The sequence below is a fragment of the Zootoca vivipara genome, chromosome 3 (assembly GCF_965207765.1).
Source record: "Zootoca vivipara chromosome 3, rZooViv2.hap1.1, whole genome shotgun sequence".
Classification (NCBI taxonomy): domain Eukaryota; kingdom Metazoa; phylum Chordata; class Lepidosauria; order Squamata; family Lacertidae; genus Zootoca; species Zootoca vivipara.
Genome location: NC_142586.1, coordinates 84,025,234 through 84,053,054, shown reverse-complemented (window position 1 = coordinate 84,053,054; position 27,821 = coordinate 84,025,234). Strand labels below are relative to the sequence as shown.

At 40.7% G+C, this 27,821-nt stretch overlaps 1 protein-coding gene across 1 annotated transcript in view; it reads left to right on the top strand.

Moving 5' to 3' along the window:
* The window catches only part of KIF6 (kinesin family member 6), a 162,530-nt gene that overhangs the window by 108,132 nt on the left and 26,577 nt on the right, over nucleotides 1-27,821 (top strand). The window contains exon 16 of the mRNA XM_035108133.3: nucleotides 19,254-19,304. Coding sequence (XP_034964024.1) covers nucleotides 19,254-19,304 — 51 coding nt within the window. The remainder of the gene's footprint in view (nucleotides 1-19,253; nucleotides 19,305-27,821) is intronic.

Below are 27,821 nucleotides of genomic sequence, written 5' to 3'. Positions count from 1 at the left end.
GGTTGCAGCAGCACACTCTAGAATCCCCTATTTTTGCTTGTAGATGAGCAGGATGAGGACCTTCAATAGCTTCCCAAAATCCAGTGCAAGAAAAATGAAAGTGAAATGCATGCTAGAATTGCAAAGCTCTTACACAGTACTAAAGCAATTCTGAAACAGCTGCAGAGGCAAGAAAACCCCCTTGGTACAACTCACTCAGTGATAAGCTCATTTAAATCCCTGTTGGTTTTGATGCAGATTGTTAAGCACGTACTCAATTTTCCCATTAAAGTAAACAGAACTTACACGCTTATCTTTGGGTGGATTATACTGCTAGTACATACTAAATGCAATTGTAAATAGCCATTGTTGTCTGCATCCCCCCTTATGCCACCTCACTAATGTCCCCAAGACCTAACTTCTTGTCTCAAGTTTGTTCTATTAAAGCTAGCCCTATACAACCAATGTATAAATCTCCAGTCTCAAAAGAGACCACCTCGCCCCTGCCCCCATTCTGAAGGTAGACTTGTGTGGACAATAAGACCATTACTTAACTAAATGTGACTTGTATGTAGAATGCATACGCAGAGTATCATTCATTATGCCATGCATGGTTCCTAATCTGCCAGAATTATCCTGGAAAACCAGACTGCAGGAATTGTAGCCATCTGTGGCCTACAGCTATATATTTAATTTACTTTTATTGTTATTTTGGTTTCCTTAAAGCATTCCTGGCTGCCCCAGTGTGCACAATTAAGGCCAGATCACATAAGTATCAGTTTCTTTTTTCCAGCCAACACTTAATAATAAAAAATTCTCTACCACAAAGGTCATTGGAGGACCTTTTGGTAAGCCACTTGATGCAATGTAGAATCCATTTTACCAGTCTTGATGATTTGCTGTGATAGTGACAGACAGCAGTTGGCTGTAGCTTGAACTTCTGCCATGCATACCTCATCATTTCCCCCTTTTAAAAGAAAACAAAATACTACTATTTTGCAATAGAGGTATACAAAACATTGCAGCTACTTAATAAGTGTCCCAGCTGATATAGTGGCATTTGGAATGAAACTAAGATATTAGAAATGAGCTATCTGTTGTCATATACTATTGTTTTCCTAACTTGACAAACGAATTCACAGGCACTGAAAGTGAAGATCTGTTGTAGTCCTGAAAACTAATTACTGCTTCAAAAGATTCCTTTAATATTTATCCTCAGATTGGAGAATATCATGTAAATGTACTAATAACAATACTCCTACCTGTATTATGAATCTAAAAGAAGAGACTACAGCAGGATTGGGAAACCTCTGGCCTGCAGGCTTGTCGTGCCAAGGGGTCCAATTTGGCCCACGAGGCCATTCCTCCTCAACCCTGCCCACCCAGCCATCAGTTGATATCACTGGTGACAGACGTCACTGCTGATGTGCAGGAGGACAGGGTTTAACTCTGTATTGGTTGTGTACCCTATTGCCAGCAGGGAACAGGATTTCGCAGCCAAGTCAGCAGCATTTAATCTTCATTCATCAGTTGAATTCAATCGCATTCATCAGTTGCAATCAATCACAGGAAGCAAGTGGTATCCCATGTTGATCAAACCCCTAAATGTTAACTACAGGGGGTACACTAATAATTAATTTTAATTTTTATATTTAACTCCTTGTTATATTCATACTGTCCTTTGTATTTTTGATATGTTTTATGATCTGTGATATTGTGCGTGTTGATGCTGGTCTGCGACCGTATTAATAAATTCATTCATTCATGAGTGGAGTTTAAAGCCTTCTCAAAAGCACAGCTCATGTGCTCCTCCTGCAAGCAGGTGAAGGATTGGAGTGGAGTGGGCGAGAAGCAGCATTTTGAGAAACATTTTAAGACAGCGCTCCATCCTGTGTTGGTCAAAATGGGACTGTGGGGTGTGCTTTAAAGCATTTCTCAGAAGCACTGTTTGAAGCATCTGCCACCTTTCTCATTTAAATGAAAGAGGATGTTTCAAAAACTGCTTTGAGAAGTGCTTAAGGGCAGCTCATGGCATCCTGTTCAACTAAAATGGGACCTTGGAAGCTGCCTTAAAGCACTTCTCACAAGCAGCTTGCACACTTGAGCAGGCAGGTGGCAAAAGAGGTGAGGGTGGGGAAGACCCCCCCCCCTCCTTGCTGCTCTCAGGAAAAACATGTGAGTTTCAGTCTAAGGTAAGGGGGGAGGCTTGCAAAAGCCTTTGTGAGTCTCCCATTGCCTTTAAGATTGTAGCAAGAATAGATACTTAAAAGGGAAGTAGGGTGAGGTTTGCAAAGGCTTTGGCTTTGTGTTACTGCAGCAACTTCTTAAAACATTCTGTGTGGACTTCCCCCAAATATTTTTCAGAGGCTCCTGCTAGTGTAGAATGTTGTGACTAAAAAGGAGCAGAATCTTGGGGAGGAATGGGGGGGGGCTTGATATGCACATAGATACACTTTTACATCTCTAAGCAGGAGAACATTGCACCAGTTTTCATGAGTTTTCTGTATTCTTCCAGCCATACAATTCAGAATCCTAGAAGGCTTGGGTAACCAAAGCTTGGGTCCCCTGTATGGTCGTTCTTTAAAATATTTTGACAACATACAGTTGATTATTCCATATTCCATAAAGTAAGATTCCATACTCATATTCCATAAAGTAAGGATGAGGACAGGGGTGTCTTACCCATAGAGGCTAGTGGTGCAGGGCGCCAGGGCACCAAGTTCTGGAAGGCACTAGGGAAGAGGTGGAGGCTGGACGCGGCACCTCCTGGCATCAGCTCACCACCCTCGCCTGCCTCTGCCATGCCGCGCCAAAGCAGCACCACACCTAGAGCCTCCGTCTGCCATGGCCACTGCGGCACAAAGCAGCCAGCTGAGCCAGGAGGTGCCGCGTCCAGCCTCTGCCTCTTCCCCACCGGAGGAGCCTCCTCCAGCCCCGCTGGCAGAGCCGTCCTCCCTAAAAAAAGGTGGGCAACTCTGGGAAATGGGGGGAGGGAGCTTTGCACCATGGTGCCGGATATGCTTAAGACAGCCCTGGATGAGGATTTAAAAGGGCTTTCTAGGTGGTTGGCCCACAATAGTGCATTCCCTCCCCTTGAAGATTTTTCTGAAGCAGAATCCTCCACCAGAGGTTAGCAAATAACTGATTAATTTAAAAGCATGTCATAGTACTTAGAGCAGAGCCCAGTGTTGTTGAGATCTCAATGAAATCAAGAGCCTAAATGAGGACAGAACTTGGCCAAAAGTTCTGAAAAGGAGCTTTAAAAATAAGTCAGCTAAGCTCTTCTGTTATTGCTGAGTTAGTGATCAAATGAGCTGATCATACAAAGCATAGAACAGTAGGCAGACACACTTGATGCATGTAAGATTTTAGTAAAGATTTCCAGCACATTGCTTTAAATGTGATGTTTACTCCACTAATTGGTAGAACCTTTCCAAGAGGAAAAAATGAGCACAAATGGTATTTGAAAGCCCAAAGGAAAGCAGCTGTTTCTTTTATTCTGCTCAAAGATCACTTAATGCTATAATTGAAGCTGAGTGAGAGAGGAAAGGCAAACTTTTGTGGGAGTAGCAGCCTTTCAGTTTAAATAGACCTTCCAGAAATAATGCATCTTGGCTAGTCAACGAGAATGACACATTCTTTCATTGCTGTGGTGATTCATGCAGAATCAGAAATCTACCACTACTACGAGGTATTGTAAAACAATTGTACACATCATTCCCCACTGTCATGCCGCACTGTATTAATAGCAACAGAGAAAAAGAATGTGCGCACTTCACTGTCTAGAAATGTTCAACAGGGTTACTTTAAACCTAGTCAAGATAAGCTCAATGTATATAGATGTTGCAATAAACAGATTGATTGTCTTGCCATAAATATTAAGAAAGCAATAAAGGAATTATAGGAGGAGGGTAGTTCTTAGAAATTCAGGGAGCTGCCTTCTATTGAGTCAAAATATTGGTCCATCTAGCTCAGTATTATATACACTGACCATTAGCAGTTCTCCAAAGTTTCAGAGTTTGTTTTCTCCCAACCCTCCCTGACTCTTCCCTTCTACTTTGTCTCAATGCTGGTTCCTCATCATTTGCCAGTTCATATGACATTTCAGAATCTCTTAGCTATGTTTCCTCCTTCACCACCTGTATTCTCCATTTTGGTTGTGCTGCTATGATAAAGAAAACTCGTTTTCTTCAATCTTCCGCGATCCACTTCTAACTTTGTTATTGTTCTCCTATATATGCACTGGGGAGAGAGTGTTTGGGTCACAAGAAAGAACTCGCAAAGTATTAATCACAGGTGTCTTCACCTGCTATTAATATCCTGTTTGGGTTTGCAGGCTTCTAGTCCTTTTTATCCATCTGGCATGTGAGACATCAGAAGAAGTAATTTTTATTAAAATCTGTGGTTAGTAATATTGTCTCCGTGGAATAACTGTAGTGAACTCAAGTGAAAGCATTGTTTGAAATGAAGGAAAATAAGAAAGTCAGGATCATGAAAATAAAATGCAGCTGTCCTGGTAAATAAGAGGATGGATGGAAAGATGGAATGGATTAGGGAGCACAGAAGTAAGGGTGTAAATGTTGGGAAATTGTACAGGGGCATTGGGGGAAGGGAATATTTATGAAAATGGACATTCCCAGATTGTTAATCCATCTCAAATTCTGTTCATATAGAAATAAACAGGAGCCTTGTCATAACGAAACATGGCCTGTTTTATCCCTGCTGGATGCAGCCATGGAATCCTTAAAGGCAATAGGAGGGTTACACTTCACGCTACTGGGTCAGCTATACTATGCCTATTATGTATGCAGTTATATTGTTAAAATCAGATGAAGACCATTTGACTTTATCTGGCTGAACTCAGCAAAGCAACGTTTTAAAGCAACTTGTTGACAAGTTGGAGAAAGTCTCTTGTACTATCTGTCTCATATTTTGCTGATATGAATGACACACCTTTTCAAGCAAGAGCTCATTATTCAGAACTGAGTACCCCAAGAAAGGTGATAGCAGTATTGCATGAATTGATATGTCAGAAGGATTATATAGTTTAGATTATTCGTGCTTGAGCTTAAAGAAGGCATGGGCCCTCCCACAGGACAGGTCCACATTCCTGTAAATATTTTATCTGGTAAAATCTCATCTGAAGTGGCATGTGCAATAGAGCTAGCCTTAAAGATTTGGGCAGGATGAGTAAAATAGGTTCTCCCTCACTTTGAGTTACCATGACTGTAATATTGATTTTGTAGCTTGTCAGCCCCCAAGTGGTTCTCCTTGGCTGTCTGTTAACATGTGGTTCTATGGACCTGTCACATTTGGGTTCTATGGACCTGTGGGCACATTTGGAATTTTTAAAAAGGGCAGCAGATGTGACCTGGTGGAATGAGAGAACCAGTGGGACAGGGGTATATCTCTACATATAAACTCTATAGAAAGGACAGGAAAGGATTTAATGGAGGTAGCATTATTCTGTACATCAAAAAAGGCATCAAGTCCAGCAAGCTAGCAATCCTGAAAGGCATGGATTCCTCCAAAGAATTACTGTAGATCAGGCATCCCCAAACTGCGGCCCTCCAGATGTTTTGGCCTACAACTCCCATGATCCCTAGCTAAGAGGACCAGTGGTCAGGGATGATGGGAATTGTAGTCCAAAACATCTGGAGGGCTGAAGTTTGGGGGTGCCTGCTGTAGATGGTAATTCTGCAAGAGTAATTTAATACTGGGAAAGTGCTATTGTTCCCCTGGTTAAAAGGCTCAGGGAGATCTTGAAATGGATAAAAACCAAGGAGGAGTGCAAAAGAAGAGACTTGGTAGTAGGTAGTGAATGGCTTCAACTAGCACCAGTTTTAGGGTTGTGCGGGCAGTTCCCCTGCACAGTGGGCACATAATGCTGCTACTCATCATCATCATCATCATACCACCTCTGTTTATATGGGTACCTACTGAGAAAATCTGTTTGTGGGGTGGGGGGAATAGCGGAGAATCAAAATAGGAGAATAAATAGAATGGATTCTCCTGAGGAAGGGAAGGGTTGGCTGGCACCATGAAGAGTAGCACTTGACGTTTTGTTTTAAGACTTTTCTAAACCACTCTGGGCATCATTTGGTGGGAATGCAGGATATAAGTGGATGAACTACATCAGCAGTAGAATGGTGCCTTGTGCCTTCAGACCTAAAAGAGATTGTACACCCACTTTCTCACAGATCATTTGCATGGCATGACCACTCCTGCTTCAAGATTATGCCCTTAAGTCTGTTGACCACAGTAAAAATCAGCAGAAATAACTAGGTGCACAGTTCCAGAGTTACGCTCAGATCATAGCTCCCCTTGCTCTGTGGGATTTGGGGGCAGCCGGCTGGAACTGGATCGGAAAAATTGCTTGAGCATCACACAGATAATTCCCATGTAACTGTATGTTCGCACAGTACTGGATTCCATCCTTAATAATTTGCATTTAATTATTATGCTTTTCCTAATTTTTAATCAAGTTTTCTATATCTCTCATTGTGTTGCATATTTTACTTGGAATTCAGTCTTCCTTTCAAAATAACTGGCAAGAAGTAATCATGTTTCAAAACTTGGAACCCTAAGGCTGGATGTAATTAATATATTAATACTTATAGAACAAGAAACTTATTCAATTCTATGAATTATGCTCCTAATCTCATGTAACTGGCAGCTTTTTCCATAAGCTAGCAATAAAATAAATGAGAAAATGGGAAGAAAAAGAATAGAAACACTTTGCCTGTAATCTATTTTCTGAACCTAAAGAGTCCTTCAGCATCTGGTATCACTTCATTTTCATTTTAGAGGCCAGAGGCTGGCTCTTTTCATATACTCCTACTGCCACTTGGACAGTCCTCAACATGAGGAAGTCCTTCATGGACACAGAGGTGTGTATTTCTATGTCTATGTTCTGAAGAACACATTTTTTTAGAGGTGCCGGACAGGCAGTGGATCAAGATGATCAGTTACTCTTATCAAAAAACTCCAGTGTACATGTTATGTAGCGATCTAACCTTCCACAAGAATGGGCAGTATCTCCACCCTGATATAGTAGCACTCTGAAATCATATGGGATAATTTCATATTAGCATTTGCTGCTTTTGCAAAAGTATGTTCTTTGTAAGGTCAGCATATTTCATAGTGCCCATGAAAGTGCAGGTGTAAATCTTATTATTATAGCACTCTTCTTTCCACTCTCATGAAGCAGGATGAGGAATCAGACCCTGGGCTTTAATGGAAATGCCACTGTGAATAGGTCCAAATCCTTAAAAAACACAGCAGCATATCAGGAAGATATTTTGTACTGTATGTGTGACCTGCATATGAACAGTCATGTCAGAATTCACAAAATTGCTGCAATAAAATACAATGGCTGGTGTTTTCCAAGTTGATTAAACCTTAAATCATGTGGAATTAGCACTGTCGGCACAGCTGTTTCTGGATATGATGGTAGGAAAACAGTCTACAGCATAATAAATTCCTATATTACAAGGCTGTCATTACTGAACTATAGCTAAGATTGAGCAGAGCTGGTTTTTTAAATCGTATTTTCCTTCTCTACCAGAAGTTATGAAATGGCTTTAAATCCACATACATAGTCAGCTGGCTTTGAAACATCTCCAGTACTTATTCTAGGACTTCCCGTGGAATGTAATTACTTTAGAAGGGCTCATTTTTAGAGTTCATTGGAATGAACTTTAAAAGAGTTTAAACCAAGTGAAAGGGCACCTGATCCAGGTTCAGACTACAGCATGTGAGGAGGGGAGGTTTAACTATTCACTCCTTCTGTTCTGGGGGGGGGGAGGGAATCACCCCTACATCACAAATAAACTCCCATTGGCCCTGATGGAAATGGACAAGACACATGAATGGACAAGATGAGAAGCATTTTTCGTTTCATATATTTCAGAAAACATCTTAAAATAATTCAAAGACTGCTTCGTGGTGTTTTGTTTTGCGGGAAGGGATTCCTCATGTTGAACACTTCTCATTAGAACGCCCAAAGTAGAGTGGATATGGCCCAATATTTGAAATAGCAACTTTCATCCAAAACATACCACTTCATATAAGTAACCATTATAGTGTACTTGACAAAGATTTAAGTATATAGGGAAAGCGGGAAAGTTCAGACATTAGACAAAAATGTATCATAATAATCACTTTAGGTGTTTCATTGTGGTCCATAAAATTATCCATCACAGATACTGTTGAGTACGAGAGGAGGCAGGAGACCTTCATTCTGGTTTCTGTCCTTGCAGATAGAAGCAAACCCAGGTTCATCACATACACAGAATAGATATAACTAATCCTAGATCTCTACTAAGTGTATGTATGTATGTATGGACACACAATGTGATTAAAAACACATTGGCTCTGCCAACATACATTACATTTTTAGGTGCACACTTAAGCATTGTGTGGAGAGTAGACTTTAAGCTGGTGTGCTGGCTTGAAGTAAAGTTTCTTTCTACTCTGCAGCATATAATGCATTTTTTTGTGCTCAGAGTTGTAGAGGAAGCACCTTTGTTTTTCTACCGTTCTTTAGAAATAATCAAATAATAAAAATGCAAACAGAAATCAATCGTATCTTGATTCATCTGGAGCCATTAAGACTAGCCTGCAGCATCAGCATGAATATATAATTGGCTTAAAGGACAGTGAACCCTTAGCCATATGGCATTGTGGTTTTTGTTTTTTTGTTTTTAAACTATGGTAATGGGCCAATTCTATATTTAATACAAGGACAAACAGATGTGATAAACAACTAAGGGACAATGTCCAGATGCTGTCTCTCTCACTTGAAAAAATTTTTTGACATGCTTCTAATTTATTAGGGCCCATGCAGAATCATAGATATGTAAAGCTGAAAAGAAACTGAAGGATCTATTGTCCCACCCACTTGCCTGCATCAATGTTGGACCTAAAAGTTGCTAGTAATTTGGACCATACTATTTCTTTCTACACCGTGCTGGAGGGGCCAAAATGCACTGTGTCAAAGTCAATAATAGATTCTGCTGGGCTGGGCAAGCTGTGTTCTTTAAGCAGTTCAGTGGCTGGTTCTTCTCCATCTAAAGCTCAGTTCTGAAGCTTGGCTAGAAAAACTGGTAGGGAATGCAGATAACAGCCATCACCTAACTTGGGCTTATCACAGGGAAGTAAAAGTGAAAACATTTAGACATGACCGTGTGTGTGTGTGTGTGTGTGTGTGTGTTGCCTGTGGACCATTATTATTATTATTTTTAAAAAAGGAGGTAGAAAGTGTATTGGTCCCTTAACTAGGATTGAATGCCTTGTACCCATAAATATTTGTGTTGTGGAATTAGCGGAGTGCAGTGTGGCCCTGCCATTGTAGTTGCTTCCCAAGTGGGGTCAGAAAGAGCACCACTCTCCAGGCCTTTGTAAGGCTCTGTGGTGCAGCATTCCCACCCCCACCACATACCGAAATCTTACTTTGTTTATTGTAGAGGTATTTGGTGCTCTGCACAAGTGGACAGCCTCCGTCTTGAGCCTTATGTTTTGGATCAGCCACTCTATCATTACATTCTTCCCTTCCTCCACACTTTGTCCATTTTAACAGTGAGCTGGCATTGCTGCCAACTTGTTTTGACGCAGCAGGTCACTCTACGGCTTAGTGTGCCATGCTCCTCTTTTCATTTAGCTGACTGCTAAGACAAGTCTATGGTGGTGCTGTCTTGCCTCCCAAGACAAGGCCAGGATTTGGAGAAGAAGAAGAAGAAGAAGAAGAAGAAGAAGAAGAAGAAGAAGAAGAAGAAGAAGAAGAAGAAGAAGAAGAAGAAGAAGAAGAAGAAGAAGAAGAAGAAGAAGAAATGGTGCTATATAGGCTGAAGAAGAAACCTCCTGTCTTTTGTGCAACCTGGCCTCACCAGTGCACAGACGAGCAAGGTTCTGGAAAGGAAAAGGTTTACTATCTTTCCATTGACATTCTAAGCATGGTGGCCATGCCTTTGTGGGTGCAAAGACACCACTGTCCTTTGGTCTTAATGGATTTTGCAGCACATCAGGATTAACTTAGGTTCAGTAAGTTCAGTAGACATAGGCTCTGGGTAAACATTAGCTGAATACAGCTCTTTCCCCCCCCCCCCGAACATATGAAGCAATATCTCTGGTTTCCATTATCTCCTGTCTGTTGTGATACAAAGCCAGAGGTTTTGTATTTTAAAAGCTTTTTAAAAGTAAAAGATACGTATATGTAGGTGATATGTATGTACAGGATGGCTTACAATTAGGCATACAATAAACATACAATAGTCTGGGGAAATAAAAGAGATCTGCACATGGCACTGAAATGACCTCACAGTAGATGTCAGACAAACCACCCTGGAGAGAGCATTCCACAAACACGTCGATATAGAATGTTAGAGTTTCCAAAGCACTTCGCAATATGTTACTTGATCTTCGCAACAATCTTGAAAGGTTGAGGAGTAACATTGTGCATCCCATATTGCTGGGGGTCATGGCTGAGGTTAAGAGAGTGGATTGGTTGTCTTAGGCTGTATCCTATGCACATGAAGGCTGCAATCCTCCCCCTCCCCCCGGGCTGCTCAAAGATCTTAGGACTGGGCGGTCATCCCCATCCGCTGTCCTCTGCTGAGCTCTTCTGGCAAGTGGGGAGCTCTGCCACTGTGGAGGTCCCCATTGCAGTCACAAAAAGCATAGCAGAGAAAATGTTATTCCCAGTAACGTTCCTATCCATAGAAACAGATATGAGGCCACCCATGCCATTGGTTTAATAGGATTTACTTCAAGTAAACATGCATAAGGTTGGGATATGCAGAGAGCCCAAAGATGGGCAACTTGGGAACATCAGTTAGACCTACCCAGAACTGATTAGACCTCTGGTGTCCCCTTCCCTTCCCTGCCATGCCATGCCATGCCTTGCCTTGAGCCCTTGCCATGGCTGGCAACAGAGCTACAGTGGATGAGAGGGTTAGAGGAGCTGGAGAGTGTGCAAGCATGTTTATGTGCACACAGTCCATATCTCTGCATGGGCTCACTCTCCCCCCCCCCAAACCATGCAACAGAGAGACAGTGGGGATGGAGGGGGGAGAGGGATCAGAGCTGGTGAGCAGCATGCACAGTCTATTTGCCTCTGCCAGGCACTCATTTGGGTACTCCCCAGTCTCTTCCTCTCACTGCCACCCTGTTGAAGAGCTTGGGAGTGGGGAGTGAGCTAACATCACTCCCCACCCCTGAACCTTTAATCAAGGACATGCAAGTCCATAAGAGATCCATGAATTTAAATCAGTGTCCACGCTAATCTTCCTTCTAAAGTTCACATTGAAACAGGCCAGACTCTCCTACATCCCCCCTCCTCCTTATTTTTATCATCACAATAATTCCATGTCTTGTGTCTTCCATAATTCCATGTCTTGTGTCTTCCATCAGAAGTCTGCACACTAATTTTGCTGGTTTCATCTCTTTTCCATACCTTGGGATGGTATTTTTATCCAGGAACTGAGGCCAAAACCACCAGATTTATCACAGTCCTAATGACAGCTAGCTGCATGCTGAGTGAATTCCTCAATTCCCCAAAACTACTTTTTTTGCCAGAACATGTGGAGATTCAGCATTCAGCATTTTATTGGTACTGTTATCTCCAAATGAAGAATGACTCCTTTGGAAAAAATGATTTGGTATCAACTGTGGGAATATTTTTAGCAGCTTGTTTGGTGAGGCTTCATAAAGTATAATTAGTTGTGGAGAGAAATGTTAGCACAGTGCTAAGGTCAGTTTTGAGCAGGGTTCACTCAAAACAGTTCGCATTATTGGGATCAAAATAATGTGTCTACAGTTCACATTATTGGGATCAAAAGGTACATTTCTGTAGGAATGTACGATATTTCATTGTTCCTTGAGTAAATATTTGTGTTTCAGAAAGTTATGGAACTGGCAGTACAACATGCCAAAGCCCATCTCTTGTTTGTAGGAAAAAGTCTGTACATACAACAGAGCTGGAATCATTTCCTTATTTTGTTACTAATAAGCCTTTGAGTTTGTTGCCTCGCCTCGGTAATGGACTGGATGAGAGCCAACAAACTGAAGCTCAATCCAGATAAGACTGAGGCACTGTTAGTGGATGGTTCCCTAGACCAGATGGATGGGAGATTGCCTGCTCTTGATGGGGTTAAAAGGTAAAGGGACCCCTGACCATTAGGTCCAGTCGTGACCGACTCTGGGGTTGCAGCGCTCATCTCGCATTATTGGTCAAGGGAGCCGGCGTACAGCTTCCTGGTCATGTGGCCAGCATGACTAAGCCACTTCTGGCAGACCAAAGCAGCACACAGAAACACTGTTTACCTTCCCGCTGTAGCGGTACCTATTTATCTACTTGCACTTTGACGTGCTTTCGAACTGCTAGGTTGGCAGGAACTGGGACCAAGCAACAGGAGCTCACCCCGTTTCGGGAATTCAAACTGCCAACCTTCTGATCTGCAAGCCCTAGGCTCAGTGGTTTAACCCACAGCACCCCCTGTGTCCCTCTTGATGGGGTTATACTCCCTCTAAAGAAGAAGGTACGTAGCTTGGGGGTCCTCCTGGATCCATTGCTGTTGCTTGAGGCTCAGGTGGCCTCAGTGGCCTTCCATCAGCTTTGGCTACTGCCCCAGCTGCACCCCTCTCTGGACAGGCATAGCCTAACCTCTGTTGTCTATGTTCTGGTAACCTGTAGGTTAGATTACTGCAACATGTTATATGTAGGGCTGCCTCTGAAGATGGTTCAGAATCTTATCTGGTGCAGAATTCTGTGGGTAATGTCAATGTAATCTTGTTATATCTGTAGTACTGAAATGTGGTTTTTGTAAATTGTTATATGTTCTATTATGTTGTTTAATAATGCTATGAAATTGTTCTTGTGGTGGTTGATTTTGAGATATATTCCTGTTTTCTTTGTTGTAAGCCACTTTGAGCATGATTCTCTTTGTGGAAGAGTGGAGTACAAATAGAATTATGAAGGAAGGAAAGAATATGGAGAAACCTTAGTGTGATCCAGACAAAATATGACAGCCGTCTGATACATGGAGCTGGAAGGAAACATTCCTAATTTTTCAAAATACTATGAAGCCTAATTTAATACAGTGGTACTTCGGGTTACAGACGCTTCAGGTTACAGACTCTGCTAACCCAGAAATAGTACCTCTGTTTAAGAACTTTGCTTCAGGATGAGAACAGAAATCACGCGGCGGCGGGAGGCCCCATTAGCTAAAGTGGTACCTCAGATTAAGAACAGTTTCATGTTAAGAACGGACCTCCAGAACGAATTAAGTTCTTAACCCGAGGTACCACTGCAGTTCTGTATCAATTTGCCCAGGAATAAGCCACATTCAGCTCATTAGTACTTACTCAGAAGTGAGTAGACACGATAGTGCTGTTAGAAACCATGTCTCCTATATTCTCCCAGTTGACTTCTGAAGGGATTGCGATTATGAGAGCTTCATGCACTGATTCAGGTACCTGCCTCACCTAGTAGTAGATACTCATTGCAGGTTTTCTTAAAAAAAACCTTGAGTGGTCATCAGTCAGGGCTTCTTTAGCTGTGATTCCTGCATTGCAGGGGATTGGACTAGATGACCAACTCTTGAGATCCTTCCCAACTCTACAATTCTGTGAGTCTATGTGTGAGCATGTTTGCAAATGCCTATACAGACTAAATAATTGCCCTGCAGTCATAGTATAACTTGATTAAATAGCTGTCTGCCTTTGACAAAATATACCAATCTAAAAATAGTCTGGATGCACACTTTGCTGTTCATCCTCTAGAAAAGATTGCATGGATTTGTGTTGCATGCCTAGCAGCTATGTAATAGAGGAACAGTGTTGGGCCCTTGGGAAATATGATGGTTAGCCTCTGTGGTTGGGCAGAAGTGTTTGTTACATTCTTGATGTGCACAGTTGACCAGAGGTGCAACCTTTAGTCTGACCTAATGGCTCAACATCATATTTAAAGAGATCATTAATCTACCCTGATCTATGGACAGCTTCTGTCAGCACTTGTTATAAGGGAAAATATTGAGTACAGTCCACCAGGAGTATCACCTGCATAATTGAAATTAATAGAGCTTCACAAGAGCACAACTGTAAAACGTTAGAGGGATAAAGAAAAATCGTTTGCTCTAGAGCAGCCAACAGAGACTCTGATGGAGAGAGTGGGGGAACAAACTTGCTCCTTTCTATCACATAAAGCAGAAAAGAAAAGTGAGTTGCACACTCTGTAAAAAAAAACACTACAACACAACTCTGCCAAATGGAGTGGAGAAATACATAAGGACTAAGCAGCTTTGTGCATATTAGGGACATCTTATATATTGCAAAATGTCTTCAGTGAGAATGTTTCTATGTAGAAATGTACATAAACAGCCTGTGCAGGTAGGTAACGTGTAATGGGTGACAGTCGCATGTGCTGGGAAGCTATAGAAGGCATATGCAGCAATTTACCAAATGCCAACTGATCACAGACAGGGTATTCTGTGTGAGCAATAAGCAACAACAGTGTTTTCCATTGGCTAGGACTTTCCCTGTTCTCTCAGCTGAGAGTCCACTTGGCACAGCTTAGCACTCACCCCTTTGGCAATAATCATTTAGAAACACATTTACTGCATACTTATGTTTCCATTTATCCGTATTGATTTCAGGCCCTTTCTGTTAATGCCACATTGTTTTCCAGGCTAATTCTCCACCCTGGCAGCCCAACTTCATTTCACAGTTAGCTGTGCTTTGAGAAACCTTTGAGTTTTCTTCACTGCATCAGGTTGCAACTAGTAACTGCTTCTGGGTACAGTTCCTTCATGGTCTATGGGGGAGAATTAAAGTGACTTTTGCAACAGAAGAGAGAACAGTGAAAGGACAGTGATGGAATAAAACAGATACCGAACATCCCTTTGCCTTATTGCACTGCTACCCTGTTAACCTCTTAGTCCATTCCCCAGCCTTGAACTAATTTTGTGACAGTTAACGAGCTGAAAGTGTTGACATTTCAACATTAAACAAACTTTGTCTATTCTTATTAAATTCTTACATTTTTCATAATCTATAAGGAAAGCAGGTTAAGCTTTTCATCACAGCCCCCATAACACAATCCATCATTTCTTGAAGCCCTAAGTGCTAGATACTCCCTTTGTTAAAATAAAGCTGATATTCTCCAGATGTTGATTTCTGCATACAAAATCAAGACTGATTATAGCATATATGCAGACATGTCAATTTGCTTGACAGAAGGGGGTAAAAGCAGGACAGGAGTGAGGGTGTGATGGGCCACATCAAATGTTTGCTGGGAGCCCTTCCATTTTTGTCCCGTTGGATGCTAAATGCCAAACCAAGAACAGGAGAAGTGTTTGTCCCAAAGCAATCATTAAGTCAATCCTGCCTTGTTATTATTCATAGGCATTTAAATGTTGTCCAGAATTTTTAATCTCTGATCTGTTTCCAGCACAGTCAAATTGCAAAGTAATTATAACACTAAACTCATCAATCAAAAAAGACATATGATTTCCTCATCGTCACCAAAGCAATGTTTTGCTGAACCTTTAATAAACAACAAATTTAAATAGCCTAAGAAAAGTTATCCTGGTAGAGACAGGTCAGTCGTAGTCTATTATGTGCTGTTATCCAAAAAGCCTCCAAAGTTACCAAATAATTATGGTTGTTTTTAAATGATGTGTTTATTATAAATGTATATGAATGTGGCTAGTTCATAATGCAGTTACCACAGTATGAGGAATATTTTGGGGGGAGCATGGTTCAGAATAAAATAAGATTGCTATTACATGCAACATACTAGTTAACAAAATGTGAAATCATTGGAAAGCAGACATAAGCAGGGTTTGTTTGTTTTTTAAGAGCTCTGTTTATTCTTTTGGAAAATGTTCTCAAGTCAATTGTTTTCTAAACATTTCAAAGTTCTAAATGCAGATTGAGCTTTAATTTAACTGACTCTTGTTCTTAATTGAGTGGGCACTGTAAATAGCAAAGCATATGAGTCAGAATTTGGGGTTTTCGAACATCTTTCTGTCAAACATCTGTTTCTGTTTGTTTAATACCATAATATTAAGAATATCAGAGAAAGAGACATTCATATATCAGTCTTGCAGCCCAACCATCAAAGCTGCTATTATCTTCAGGTACAATGCTTTCCTTTTCCTCCTGACTGCTTGGTTTAAACTACTCATCCAGCAAGATTTGAATATCCTCTTTTATAAGTAGGTACCACCAGCCCCCTACAAACAGTTTTTCATCCAAACTAGGGGGATCTGCTTAAAGAGACAACATAGGAGGGTGCACTATAATGACAGGTCTGTGGCCCACATCCTCTTGAAATGAAGTCTTTCCAATTTCTCAAGTTCCCACTGCTCTACAGACTATTGATGTTACACAAGTGTCTGGGCATGTGGTGTTTCACCAGTCTGGAGCACTTAACCAAACATGTTTTTCCTGGTAAATCAGAGACACAAAAGCATCAAACAAGCAACTTGGTGAAAGAAAATCAAAAGTTAAATATAATTCTAACTTATGTACTCTGCTTCAGCATTTTTGGTAATTTGCTGTGCCAGCCCTGAAGGCTTTTAGAAGGCTTTTCTGAGCTGGATCTCACTGTCCAGGCTGAACAATGGGGGTGGAGACACTCCTTTAGGTATACAGGGCCAAAGCTGTTTAGGGCTTTAAAGGTCAGCTCCAACACTTTGAATTGTGCTCGGAAATGTACTGGCAGCCAATGTAGGTCTTTCAGGACTGACGTTATATGGTCTCGGCAGCCACTCCCAATCACCAGTCTAGCTGCTACATTCTGGATTAGTTGTAGTTTCCAAGTCACCTTCAATGCAGTAGTCTAAGTCTTCTCTCTTCTCTTTGGCGATCACTCGTAGCTGAGTAAGATTGTCTTCCATAAACACGGTTTTAACAATGAGTCCATAAGTGACTGTGGAGCTCAATTCTGGACCCACACGTCCTTCCAAAGTGGGGACATTGGTTCTTGGGCGGGAGTTGATCATGGTGTGGATTTGCCAAGTGTGCCTTCCTCTTAGCACCTTTCTCCCTTGCATCCTGAGTTTGAGTGTCTTCAAAGTCCACAACACCTTTGGTAAAGGCTGTTCTCCAACTGGAGTGCTCACAGGCCAGTGTTTCCCAGTTGTCGGTGTTTATACTACATTTTTTATAAAAGATTTGCCTTGAGACAGTCTTTAAACCTCTCTTATTGACCACCAGCATTACGCTTTCCATTTTTAAGTTCCGAATAGAGTAGTTACTTTGGAAGACGATAATCAGGCATCCGCACAACATGACCAGTCCAATGAAGTTGATGTTGAAGAATCATTGCTTCAACACTGTACACTGCTTCACTTTACTTCATCCAGTACACTGATATTAGTTCGCCTATCTTCCCAAGTGACTAATTGGGAGGTAACCAGAACATGTACCACCCTGGTGAGACAGTGTGCAGACAAGTAGGGTCTCGGCCGGCGTACCAGATGGAGCTGGTAGACAGCTGCCCTCGGCACATGCACCCGCATGGACCACTGTGAGTCCAGAATGATTCTCATGCTTCAGAACTACCTCTTCATCATCAGAATTGTTGCCTTCTCCCTAATGGAATTATTTGCTCACTTATATCTTACCAATATATTTATTTCCCATTGATACAGTTTCAATCATCCTCTCACATCCTACAGTGTAAATATTATGGCTATCCCCTGTTCCCATGTCTTTCAGACCACTCCTCATTTGGGCTTCCTCTCTTCTCCACCCCTGCTTATGTATAGATTCTCTTGAAATTGTTCCCTTGTGCACATTGTTATAAAATATGTTCATTCTCATGTAATACATAGAATAAAAATAAATTCTAGCCAACTATTTCTTTTCAGGAGGGCAGCCGTAGTTAAAACCTGTCCTGGAATCTTTTGTGCTCTCACATTTATCATGGATTTCCCCCAGGAAAATTGAAACTAGTGTGGTTCTTCCAGCACTAACAACAAATGATTTAAAATAGAATTCTTAAGATGTGGTTTTGACCCCTATCAAGCTATGACCATTTCATCCAGTAACAATTGGGTGTAAAGTGCTAGAGTGAAGGCACCCCAAAACATACCTGAGTTCTTTGAAAGAATATATATATATTCTAATATATATATATATATATATATATATATATATATATATATATATATTCTAATATATATATATTCTATATATATTCTAATGTTTTTAAGACTTGCAGACTAACTGAATATTTAGATTTACTCCCCTCTAAATGAGTTCCATTTTTCTTGCAGTTTGACCAGGGTTTGACTGTATATCTTTGACAACCCAATGATCTTGCCCCTTTTTGACAGACCTCAGTTTCATACTACAGTACATGCTTTGTTCAGGGCGAGAGCATGAGAAAACGGGCTGAACTTGTTCAGTGGCCATTAGGGAATAAGATTATTATTATTAATTACTAAATTTATATACCACCCTATACCTGGATGGTAACTGTTCCCGCCCAGACTGAAAATTAACCTACAGTTCTAGGAGGTCTTTATACCAAGGAGTTAGGATTAGTTGAAACAGAGGTGAGAAACATACATTGATGCATTGCAGGCTGCCTAGGACCTCATGGCAGCTGGGCAATATGAACAGTACCAATTCATACAAACAACATCTCTCTGTGAGGCCAGTCCAAGAGCTATGTCTGTAACCCAGCCCTGACTTTGATGTGAAGACTCCAGGAAATGGACTCCTGATCAAGGTGGCACAGCTTGTGACAGGATATTGGCTAAGATGAAGGCTTCATCTACTCTTGCTGCTTGAGAAGGAATTGATACATTCCTATATCGAGCACTGAAACCTTTAGAAAATATACTGCATCTGGCATTTACAATTGCCCTTGGAACATTCAAGTATTTCAGCGTAACTTGCTTAAATGCTGGTAATGAGACTGAGTGAATGACTAATAGCAGTTTTCCATTGCTAGTTTTATGAATGAGTTCCTTAGTCCATTTGTCTTCCACGCTGCTTGGCTTTACAAAGTTGCAGGGCGCTGCAGTTCCATGAAAGTGGCTGTGCCGCCATCCTGGGACTGAATTTTCAGAGCCAATGACCAAGCCAGTGCTTTGAGATACGCAATAAAAAAATTCTAAATAGTACTGGCATTGACAAGATAAAGAACGACTGTTCGGGAGATCACTAATGATCACCCTCTGCAGGAGAGTAAATGCATGAAGATTGTTTGTCAAGTTATTTTATTTACTTTATTGACCAAATGTACTTTGTCACTTACACAGATCATTTGAAAGAGGAGATAAACCAGCGGCACATGCAGAAAGCAGCTCAAGGTGAGTTATGTTGCAGCCATTCTTAGCTCTTTCCATACAAGGTGTTCCCTCCACACAAATGTGCAGTTACTTGTTGCCTGCAATTCTCCTGTTCTTGGCTATGGGCTTCTTGCCCCCTGTGCATTTCATGCTACACTGGAGGCAATTTCCTCATGTTGTTCAATGGTCATGCAGCAATGTTTTCATGGCCTCTTCTCTCCTCACAAATATATCACCATGGTTAGTGACAGCAGCTGAAGAATTAGGCCTTTTGACCTCACTGGGCCTACACTTCTCCACAAGCTGAGGATCTCGTCCCCTGGCTTCAGTGGAGCCATATTGATTTATGCTTGGGTTTGTTTTGCTTAGATGTTGTCCTGGGTTGAACTGTAACACCGCAGCCTTTGAGAGCAGATATAAAAACATGTGCACTCTGTATGTTTCCAAACATCTCCAGAAACATGTGGAGCCTTCGCAAATGTTTAATTACTCTTCCCTCTTCACAGAAACTGATGTGGGGAATGCTTCAACAAATAATGGGTTACTTGATTTAAATAAAGATGACAGCACAGAGCTGCTGGGTGGCAGCTGAAATTTTGAGTACTGCAATTTCTAATAATTGTCCTTCCTACATAAGGCAGGCCTTAAATGTTCATATATCACATTCATAACATATGCAAGGTTGTTTCGATAACCACAGTGAATATCTTCTATATGTTTTATTGATTCATTCATTGTAATATTGTAGCCTGATGTTTGCTGTGTAGATTGGCAATCATTACATGCCTCTCTTGTATATGTGTGTTCAGTCTGACAGAAACAGCTGTGGGTTCTCCTAGGGGCTTCCTTGATCACCATAAAGGCATCAAGACATCCATGAATGAAAACTGCTTGGTAGTAAACCTACTTAAGACTACTGTATGTGGAAAAATCCAAATACAAAATGAAACCTAATTTCCATTTGAAAACTTGGTGTTAACCTTTTCCAGCTGCCTCTCTTACTTAAAACTTTCCTCTCTGTGGAGATACTTTACTTCCATTTTGAATAATGATGATCTCTTTTCCCTGATGGACATGCTTTGAATCTGGATTTCTCATTTCAGGAAACCTTCATACTCAGCCTTAAAAAAAAGTTTAAAGACAGATTTCCTTAATTGTCTTTCCTTGCCCTTCCAAGGCAGTCTGTTCCACTGTAGAACATCTCTTACCACCAGGAATTTCCTTTATTGTAACTTGAATCCATTGGTTTGTGTATGGAGAAGGTGCAAACAAGCTTGCTCCATCTTCCATGTGACAGCCCTTGAGATATTTGAAGATGGATATTTGAACGATTTAATTTCTGACTTATTTATAGCATTTTTAACCTATGTCTAGGTCCACCCCTGGACACACTACTCCATATGTGGTTTGACCAAGGCAAAATAGAGTGGTACAGTACTATTAATTCCCTTGACTGGGATACTATATGCTTGTTGCTGCAGCTTCAAACAGCATTACAGTGGTGGTTTTTTTCTGCTGCAGCTCACTGTTAACTCATGTTAAGCTTGTGGTCTATGAAGACCCGGAGATCATTTTCATATGTTCTACTGGCAAGCCAGGTGTCCCCCATCTTATATTTGTGCAGCTAGTTATTCCCGCCTAAGTGCAGAACCTGACATTTGTCCCTATTGAAATTCATGTTGTTACTTCAGGCCCAGTTCTGCAATATGTTACAGTCCTCTTGAATCCTGATTCTGTCTTTTGCGGCGTTAGCTACCTCTCCCAGGTTGGTGTCATCTGCAAATTTGAGGAGCATCCCCTCAATTCTTTTGTCTAAGTTGTTTATAAAGATGTTGAAGAAAAACAGGCCCAAGATAGAACCCTTCAGTACCACATTTGTTCCATTTTCAGCAAGATGACTAGGGGTTCGGTCAGTTAACAAGCTACATATCTACCCAACAATTATCTCATCCAGGCCACATTTTACCAGCTTCACCACAGGAATACCATGGGGGCACATTGTCAAAATCCTCATTGAAATCAAGATACATTATGTCCACAGCATTCCCCTCATCCACCAAGCTTGTAACTCTATCTAAAGAAGAAATGTAATTAGTCTGGCATGACTTATTTGCTGGGACTTAGTAATCACAGCATTCTTTTCTAAGTGCCCACAGACTGGCCGTTTAATTATCTGTTCTAGGACCTTTCTGGAATTGATGTCAAGCTGATGGGTCAGTAGTTACCTGGATCTTCTTTTTCTCCCTTTTTGAAGCATTTGCCCACCTCCATTCTGCAGGGACCTCACCTGTCCTCAAAGAATTTTCAAAGCTTATAGACAGGCTTTGACCAGGGGATCAGAGGTTGGCAACCTAAGGCCCATGGGCCACAACTGCCCATGGAGGTCATTTAACCAGCCCATGGGCCCCCACCACCCTCTCGGGGAACCCTGCCGCCCACTCAGTCGGCTCCCATGCGCCATGCTAAACCAGCATGGAGCAGAGCGGGGACTGCCTTCTGCAATGCTGGCTGGCTTCCCATTGGCTGCAGGAAGCTCCTGCAGCCAATGGGAAGCTGTGCACGCCTCCTTCGCGCTGGAAGGAGCGCTGAAAATAGCATTTGCGTGTGCACTCCTGCCCATCACAGCATCTACGAGACCGTGAACCGGCCCAAGCCACAAAAACTTTGCTGACCCCTGGATTACACCCACAAGATCCTTTAGTACCTGCATGCTCATTTAGTACCAATGATTTGCTGGATGTACTGAATTTCTACAAGAAACGATGGGACTTCAGACTCTTACCGTTTGACATTGGCAACATGTGGTACTCTGATCTCTTCCTTCTGGAATTTGAGGTGACAACCCAGCTGTGCCTCCTTGTGTGTTCCAGATTGATGTCACATTTTGTTGGATACTCATTTTTTTGTTTTGTGGTGCATCTCTGGTGAATGTGTTCTGTATTTGCACAAATTACGGGTTATACTTCCACCCTTTGGTAATTTGCAGGAATCAGTTGTGGTATGAGAGAATAAAACACTCTGCATTGTCTTAAGTGACATCAAGGCAAAGGAGGAGGTGTCCAATACCAAATTACTGCATTTCAAAGCTGTATTAACTTGAGGGTATTATTTGGCACATTATCTCAATGTATATTTTATTTGTGAAATTGCAATAAACTTCATTCACGCACCTTTCTTTATGAAAGCAGTCTCTTTCAGTTCTGCTCACGCGGTCAAAGATTTCAGATTTTTGTTGGATAAATGAAGAGATTTGAAGAACAGGATGTAATAGGTTTCCAGTCAAGGAACAAAACCAGTTCTAGTTGTGGTGTGAATGAAAATTGAACAAGAGTTGGATTTTCTTAGTATTTCACATATTTAATTTTATTTCAGTGCTATGGTATATTCAGTATTTTTGAATATTTGTGTTTCAAATTTGAAACAACCCACATCTGTATATCTAGTATAATGCTTTTGATTCACTTCCTAGAGTGACATCTAGTGGCATTTTAGGCCATTTTATCTGCCCATTGTTTCAGAGAAAGTCATTTCCCCAATGTTTCCATGAGTTCAGAACAACATCATTGGCATCGTTTAGCCTGAGGGTTATTTTTGGAATTCTGAGACTAAAAAGCGGTTGATCAGATGATGTTTGTTAAGAGCATAGATTTTCCATTAGTCCTGGAACAAGATTTTGGTACCAACTCTGGATGAGTACCTCAAAAACATTCCATGAATAGTTGCCTAGGGGACCATTTAAATTTCTTTTGACTGATTTAAATCTTTTGGGGTTCACATTTCTTTAATGCCACGGCACATGAGTTTATTGGCAGGGATTCTGCAAAAACAGCAACACAAGGGAAAATAAATTGGCATAGAAAGTAAATTTTGTTCATTAAAACTATTGCTAGTGTATCAACCCTGAGTCTAAAATACTTCTTCATGATCATGCCATAAGTTGATGTGTCCAAGCAAAGGGGCATGGAAATAACTGAGAATTTGTCATAGAAAGCATGCTATCAAATAATTTTGGTTTACATGAATAAATTTGAGAGGTTACTAAACTCAGTTTTCTCACTTTATGTGTTTTAATTGCTTTAATCAACAACTATTAGAACAAAGTTTATACCAACAAATGGAGTTATGACATTTTACATTTTGTTAAGGAGTATGGTATTTTTAAGCTTGGGAGACACTGAGAATCTTAGTGTGGTACTACGGTGTCTTTCAATGAATGAGTACAGCTATAATTTCAAGGAGTGCTGATCTTTAGGTTATATACAATTTGAAGGTTAAAGAAACCATGTATATTTTAACAGACCAATCAGTTTCATACACACACACGCACACACACACACACACACACAATGGACTAGTTCTAATATAAATATGAATGAAACAGAATGGAGTGGAATATCTGCTATGACTATATTTGAGTTGCTCAGAGACATGAGAACCTGAGACATGATCATAGAATCATAAAATTGTAGAGTTGGAGGGGATCCTGAGGATTGTCTAGCCCAACCCCCTGCAATGCAGGAATATGCAGCTATATGATACAGGGATCAAACCTGCAACCTTGGCATTATCAGAACCACACACTAACCAAGTAAGCTGTCCATTTAATTGGACAAAGCATTTTTGCATGCTTCACTCGGATGCAAATTTACAATGAACTTGATTGTATGCATGTGGATTTATAACAAGTGTACAACTCAAATAAATTTGAGGGACACATTTACAATTTTACTATTCCAAGAAGACTGACTTCTTCTTCTTCTTCTTCTTCTTCTTCTTCTTCTTCTTCTTCTTCTTCTTCTTCTTCTTCTTCTTCTTCTTCTTCTTCTGCAATCACTCATAGCTGAGTAAGATTGTCCTCCATAAACATGGCTTTAACAATGAGTCCATAAGTGAGGCCAATTCTGGATCCACACATCCTTCCACAGTGGGGACATTGGTCCAAGAGGACTGTAGTACAGTGGTACCTTGATTTAAGTACACAATTGGTTCCGGAAGTCTGTACTTAACCTGAAGTGTACTTAACCTGAAGCGAACTTTCCCATTGAAAGTAATGGAAAGTGGATTAATCCGTTCCAGATGGGTCCGCGGAGTACTTAAACTGAAGCGTTCTTAACCTGAAGCGATCTTTCCCATTGAAAGTAATGGAAAGTGGATTAATCCATTCCAGACGGGTCCGCGGAGTACTCAACCTGAAGCGTACTTAACCCGAAGTATGAGTGTAATTGGTTCTGGAAGTCCATACTTAACCTGAAGCGTACTTAACCTGAAGTGAACTTTCCCATTGAAAGTAATGGAAAGTAATGGAAAGACGGGTCCGCGGAATACTTAAACTGAAAGTACTAAAACTGAGGTATGACTGTACTTTGTTAGCCTTGAGGAAAGCATTTAGCTCAATGGTCTCTCTTTAACCCTTTCGTTTTCGCACATCATATTGCATGTAGCCTCCCAGAGTGGATGGGGTATAATAATAATAATAATAATAATAATAATAATAATAATAATGCTTTCTAAACCCCTTTTCTGTTAAACTTTCTTCCTTTTTTTCTCTTCGCTACACATAGTAGTTTACTCTTCTGTGCTCTTCTCCTCACTTCTATAATTCAGTATTCTTATTGATACCCCCTCTTTTTTTGTTTCCTTAGCAATAGGCATCTCCTTTGACCTGTTTCCGTTATCACCTTTTACATACCTCCCCTTTTCCAGTTTCAATTTCTGATTGACCCCTCCCATGTCTTCACTTTACCTCCCACTCCACACATCTTCACACTTATCCCCCAAATGATCCCTGCCTCCTTTTCTTTCCTCACCCAGAGGTCTCTCTGCATTTCATCTTAAGTATTTTCCTCTCTACACCCAATAGGGAACACTCTCTGTCTCTCTCTCTTCATTGTCTTTGATCTGGACCCCTTTCTTTAATAGCTCTTCCCTTTCTCTCTGTGCCTTGTAAGACAACTTCTCTATGCATTGTGTCTCTGTCTGTCTGTCTGTCTGTCTGTCTGTCTGTCTGTCTGCCCTCTTTCAGACCTGGTTTTCATGAACAGCATATAAAGCAGGAAACCCTTGTCTGAATGGTAATGCTTCATTTCAGGTAAATGTTTCATGGAACAGGAAATGTGACAGATGTAGAAACCCGCATGTCAAGGAGAAGGGTAGGCTACGGCCCTTTCCTCTGACATATAGTTTTCTCTGACATATAGTTTCCTCTGACATATAGTTTTCTATATTCAGGGATTTTTTAAAAACATGGAAAATCATTCAGTCATGGAAGCCCTCACCTGCAGTCTGAAGTAGTACTGCCCAGTCACTAGTTTGTCATGTTTTCTGCTGTTTGCGAGAGCTAGGTCTGTTACCAGCTCTCTTTCTGCTTCAGCATCCATAGATCACTGTTGACCCCCTGTTATTACTCTTCCCCCCTCTTCACTCCCATAGGTCTCTCTTTGCATCTATGTTACCTCTTTTTCTATTTCCCCACTACATCTCTCTGTGACCCCTTCTCCTTCTCCTAATGTCTTTAAGATCTGTTTCTGCATCCCATCCCTGTTAACATGAAAAGCAATTTGTTTTTGTTTTTTTAAAATATATTTATTGATTTTGTAAAACTGAGAAACACATAGCGCACAAAAATACAAAATTACAAAAAAAGAAAAAATCACAGAAAACACAAAAATACAAAAAGAAAAATCAATCATATTTATCATTCATATGTCCTGACATTGTTGACTTCCTTGTGTCCCTCCTAACTGCCTTTCATTGTATATCATCCTTAGTAATTTCTATACATACTTCAATCATCTTATTTTTACCTTAACTAACACATTTCAATCCTCTTAATGTTTACTTAACAAACAATTCAATTCTTATTTAACACTAATATCTAAATCTAAATATACTATAATACCTCTTCAAATCCTCCTCTACAACCTCCCTGTACTTCCAAATCTTACTTTAAACATTTCTGATATTGCAATTATTACTTAAATAAACTTTAAATTTCTTCCAATTTTTTTCCACCGACTCTTCCCTCTAGTCACAAAATCTCCCGGTCAGTTCAGCCAGTTCCATAAATTCTATCAGCTTCATCTGCCATTCATCCACTGTAGGTAGCTCTCCACTCCACCAATTCTTAGCCAATAAAATTCTCACTGCTGTTGTGGCATACAGAAAAAACATAATATCTTTTTTATGTAATTCCTCTCTAACTATCCCAAGTAAAAAAAAGCTTCTAGTTTCTTAACAAAGGTGTTTTTCAACACTTTTTTTCATTTCATTATAAATCTTTTCCCAGAAGTTCTTTACTTGGGGGCAGGTCCACCACATATGGTTTATAGAGTTTATTTATTATTACGGTCGAGGACCAGTTCATAGAAAAATATAAAATACAGATACAAATAAAAATAAAATACTGTGAGTCCCTTTTGAAAGAACAGTTTCAGGGAGCATAACGTATATATAACACTTTGTGGAACATTTAAAATACATTGTTAATTATATATACAATGCTGAAAGTTTAACCCTTAAAATAGAAGCTGCAGAAAACTGAGCCTAACTCGCTCGGGTACCATATGTTGGGAAATTCAGACGGACTCGGGAGAAAGTCTGTGTCTGCATAGTTGGGCACAGAATCTGGTGACCGCCCTGGTTATCTCCTGGTCTTTGCCTAGCAGGAGCATGTTGTATAATTGCTTTTCCGGGAGGCTTGCTAACTTCACCAGTATGGGATCCAGGATCTCCCTTCGAGCTTCTTCATAGAGGGGGCATCTGAAGAGGAAGTGCTCTGGGCTTCCTATTTCCCCTAGAGGGCATACGCAGAGTCTTTGGGCGTATGGGATTTTTTTGTAAAGCCCCTCCAGCACAGGCGTGGGCAATGCCGCACTTCTGGCAAGTGTAAAAGCCCTTCTTGCGTTTTTTGACAGGAGAAAGGAGAAATAAGGTGCCGGGGCGGCTATGTATCTCTCAATTTCTCCAGATCTATATTCAGGACAACTTGAGCAGTCCTGTTGTCTTTCAATATCAATGAGTCGTTGTCACCACATATGGTAAAAGGTTACTTCTACATTCTTACATTTCCAACACTTGTTATCATACTTATGATAAATCTTAGCTAGTTTTACCGGTGTGAGGTACCATCTATACATCATTTTCATCATATTTTCTCTAAATGCATCACACGCCGTAAACTTTATATTCTTCTTCCACAACCTTTCCCAATCCTCCATCATAATATTGTGACCCACATCTTTTGCCCAATCAATCATAACGTGAAAAGCAATTTGAATGATGCAGGTAACCTGGAGAAAGTGATGCTGCCCCCTCCATAAGAGGGAAGGACCAGTTCAGACATAGTGATATGGGCATTCTCTCATTCATACCCCATTTTTTATGGGCTTGGGTATGCCTTAGAGGTTTACGTAATTATGTGGGGAAAGGCCATGAACAATAGGTATTTGGAATTCTCGCATGGGATCGCAAGAGACTGGAATGTGGCCACAGTCAACCTGAAGAATTTATGTTGTGCAGGTCAGTTTTATAATATCTTTG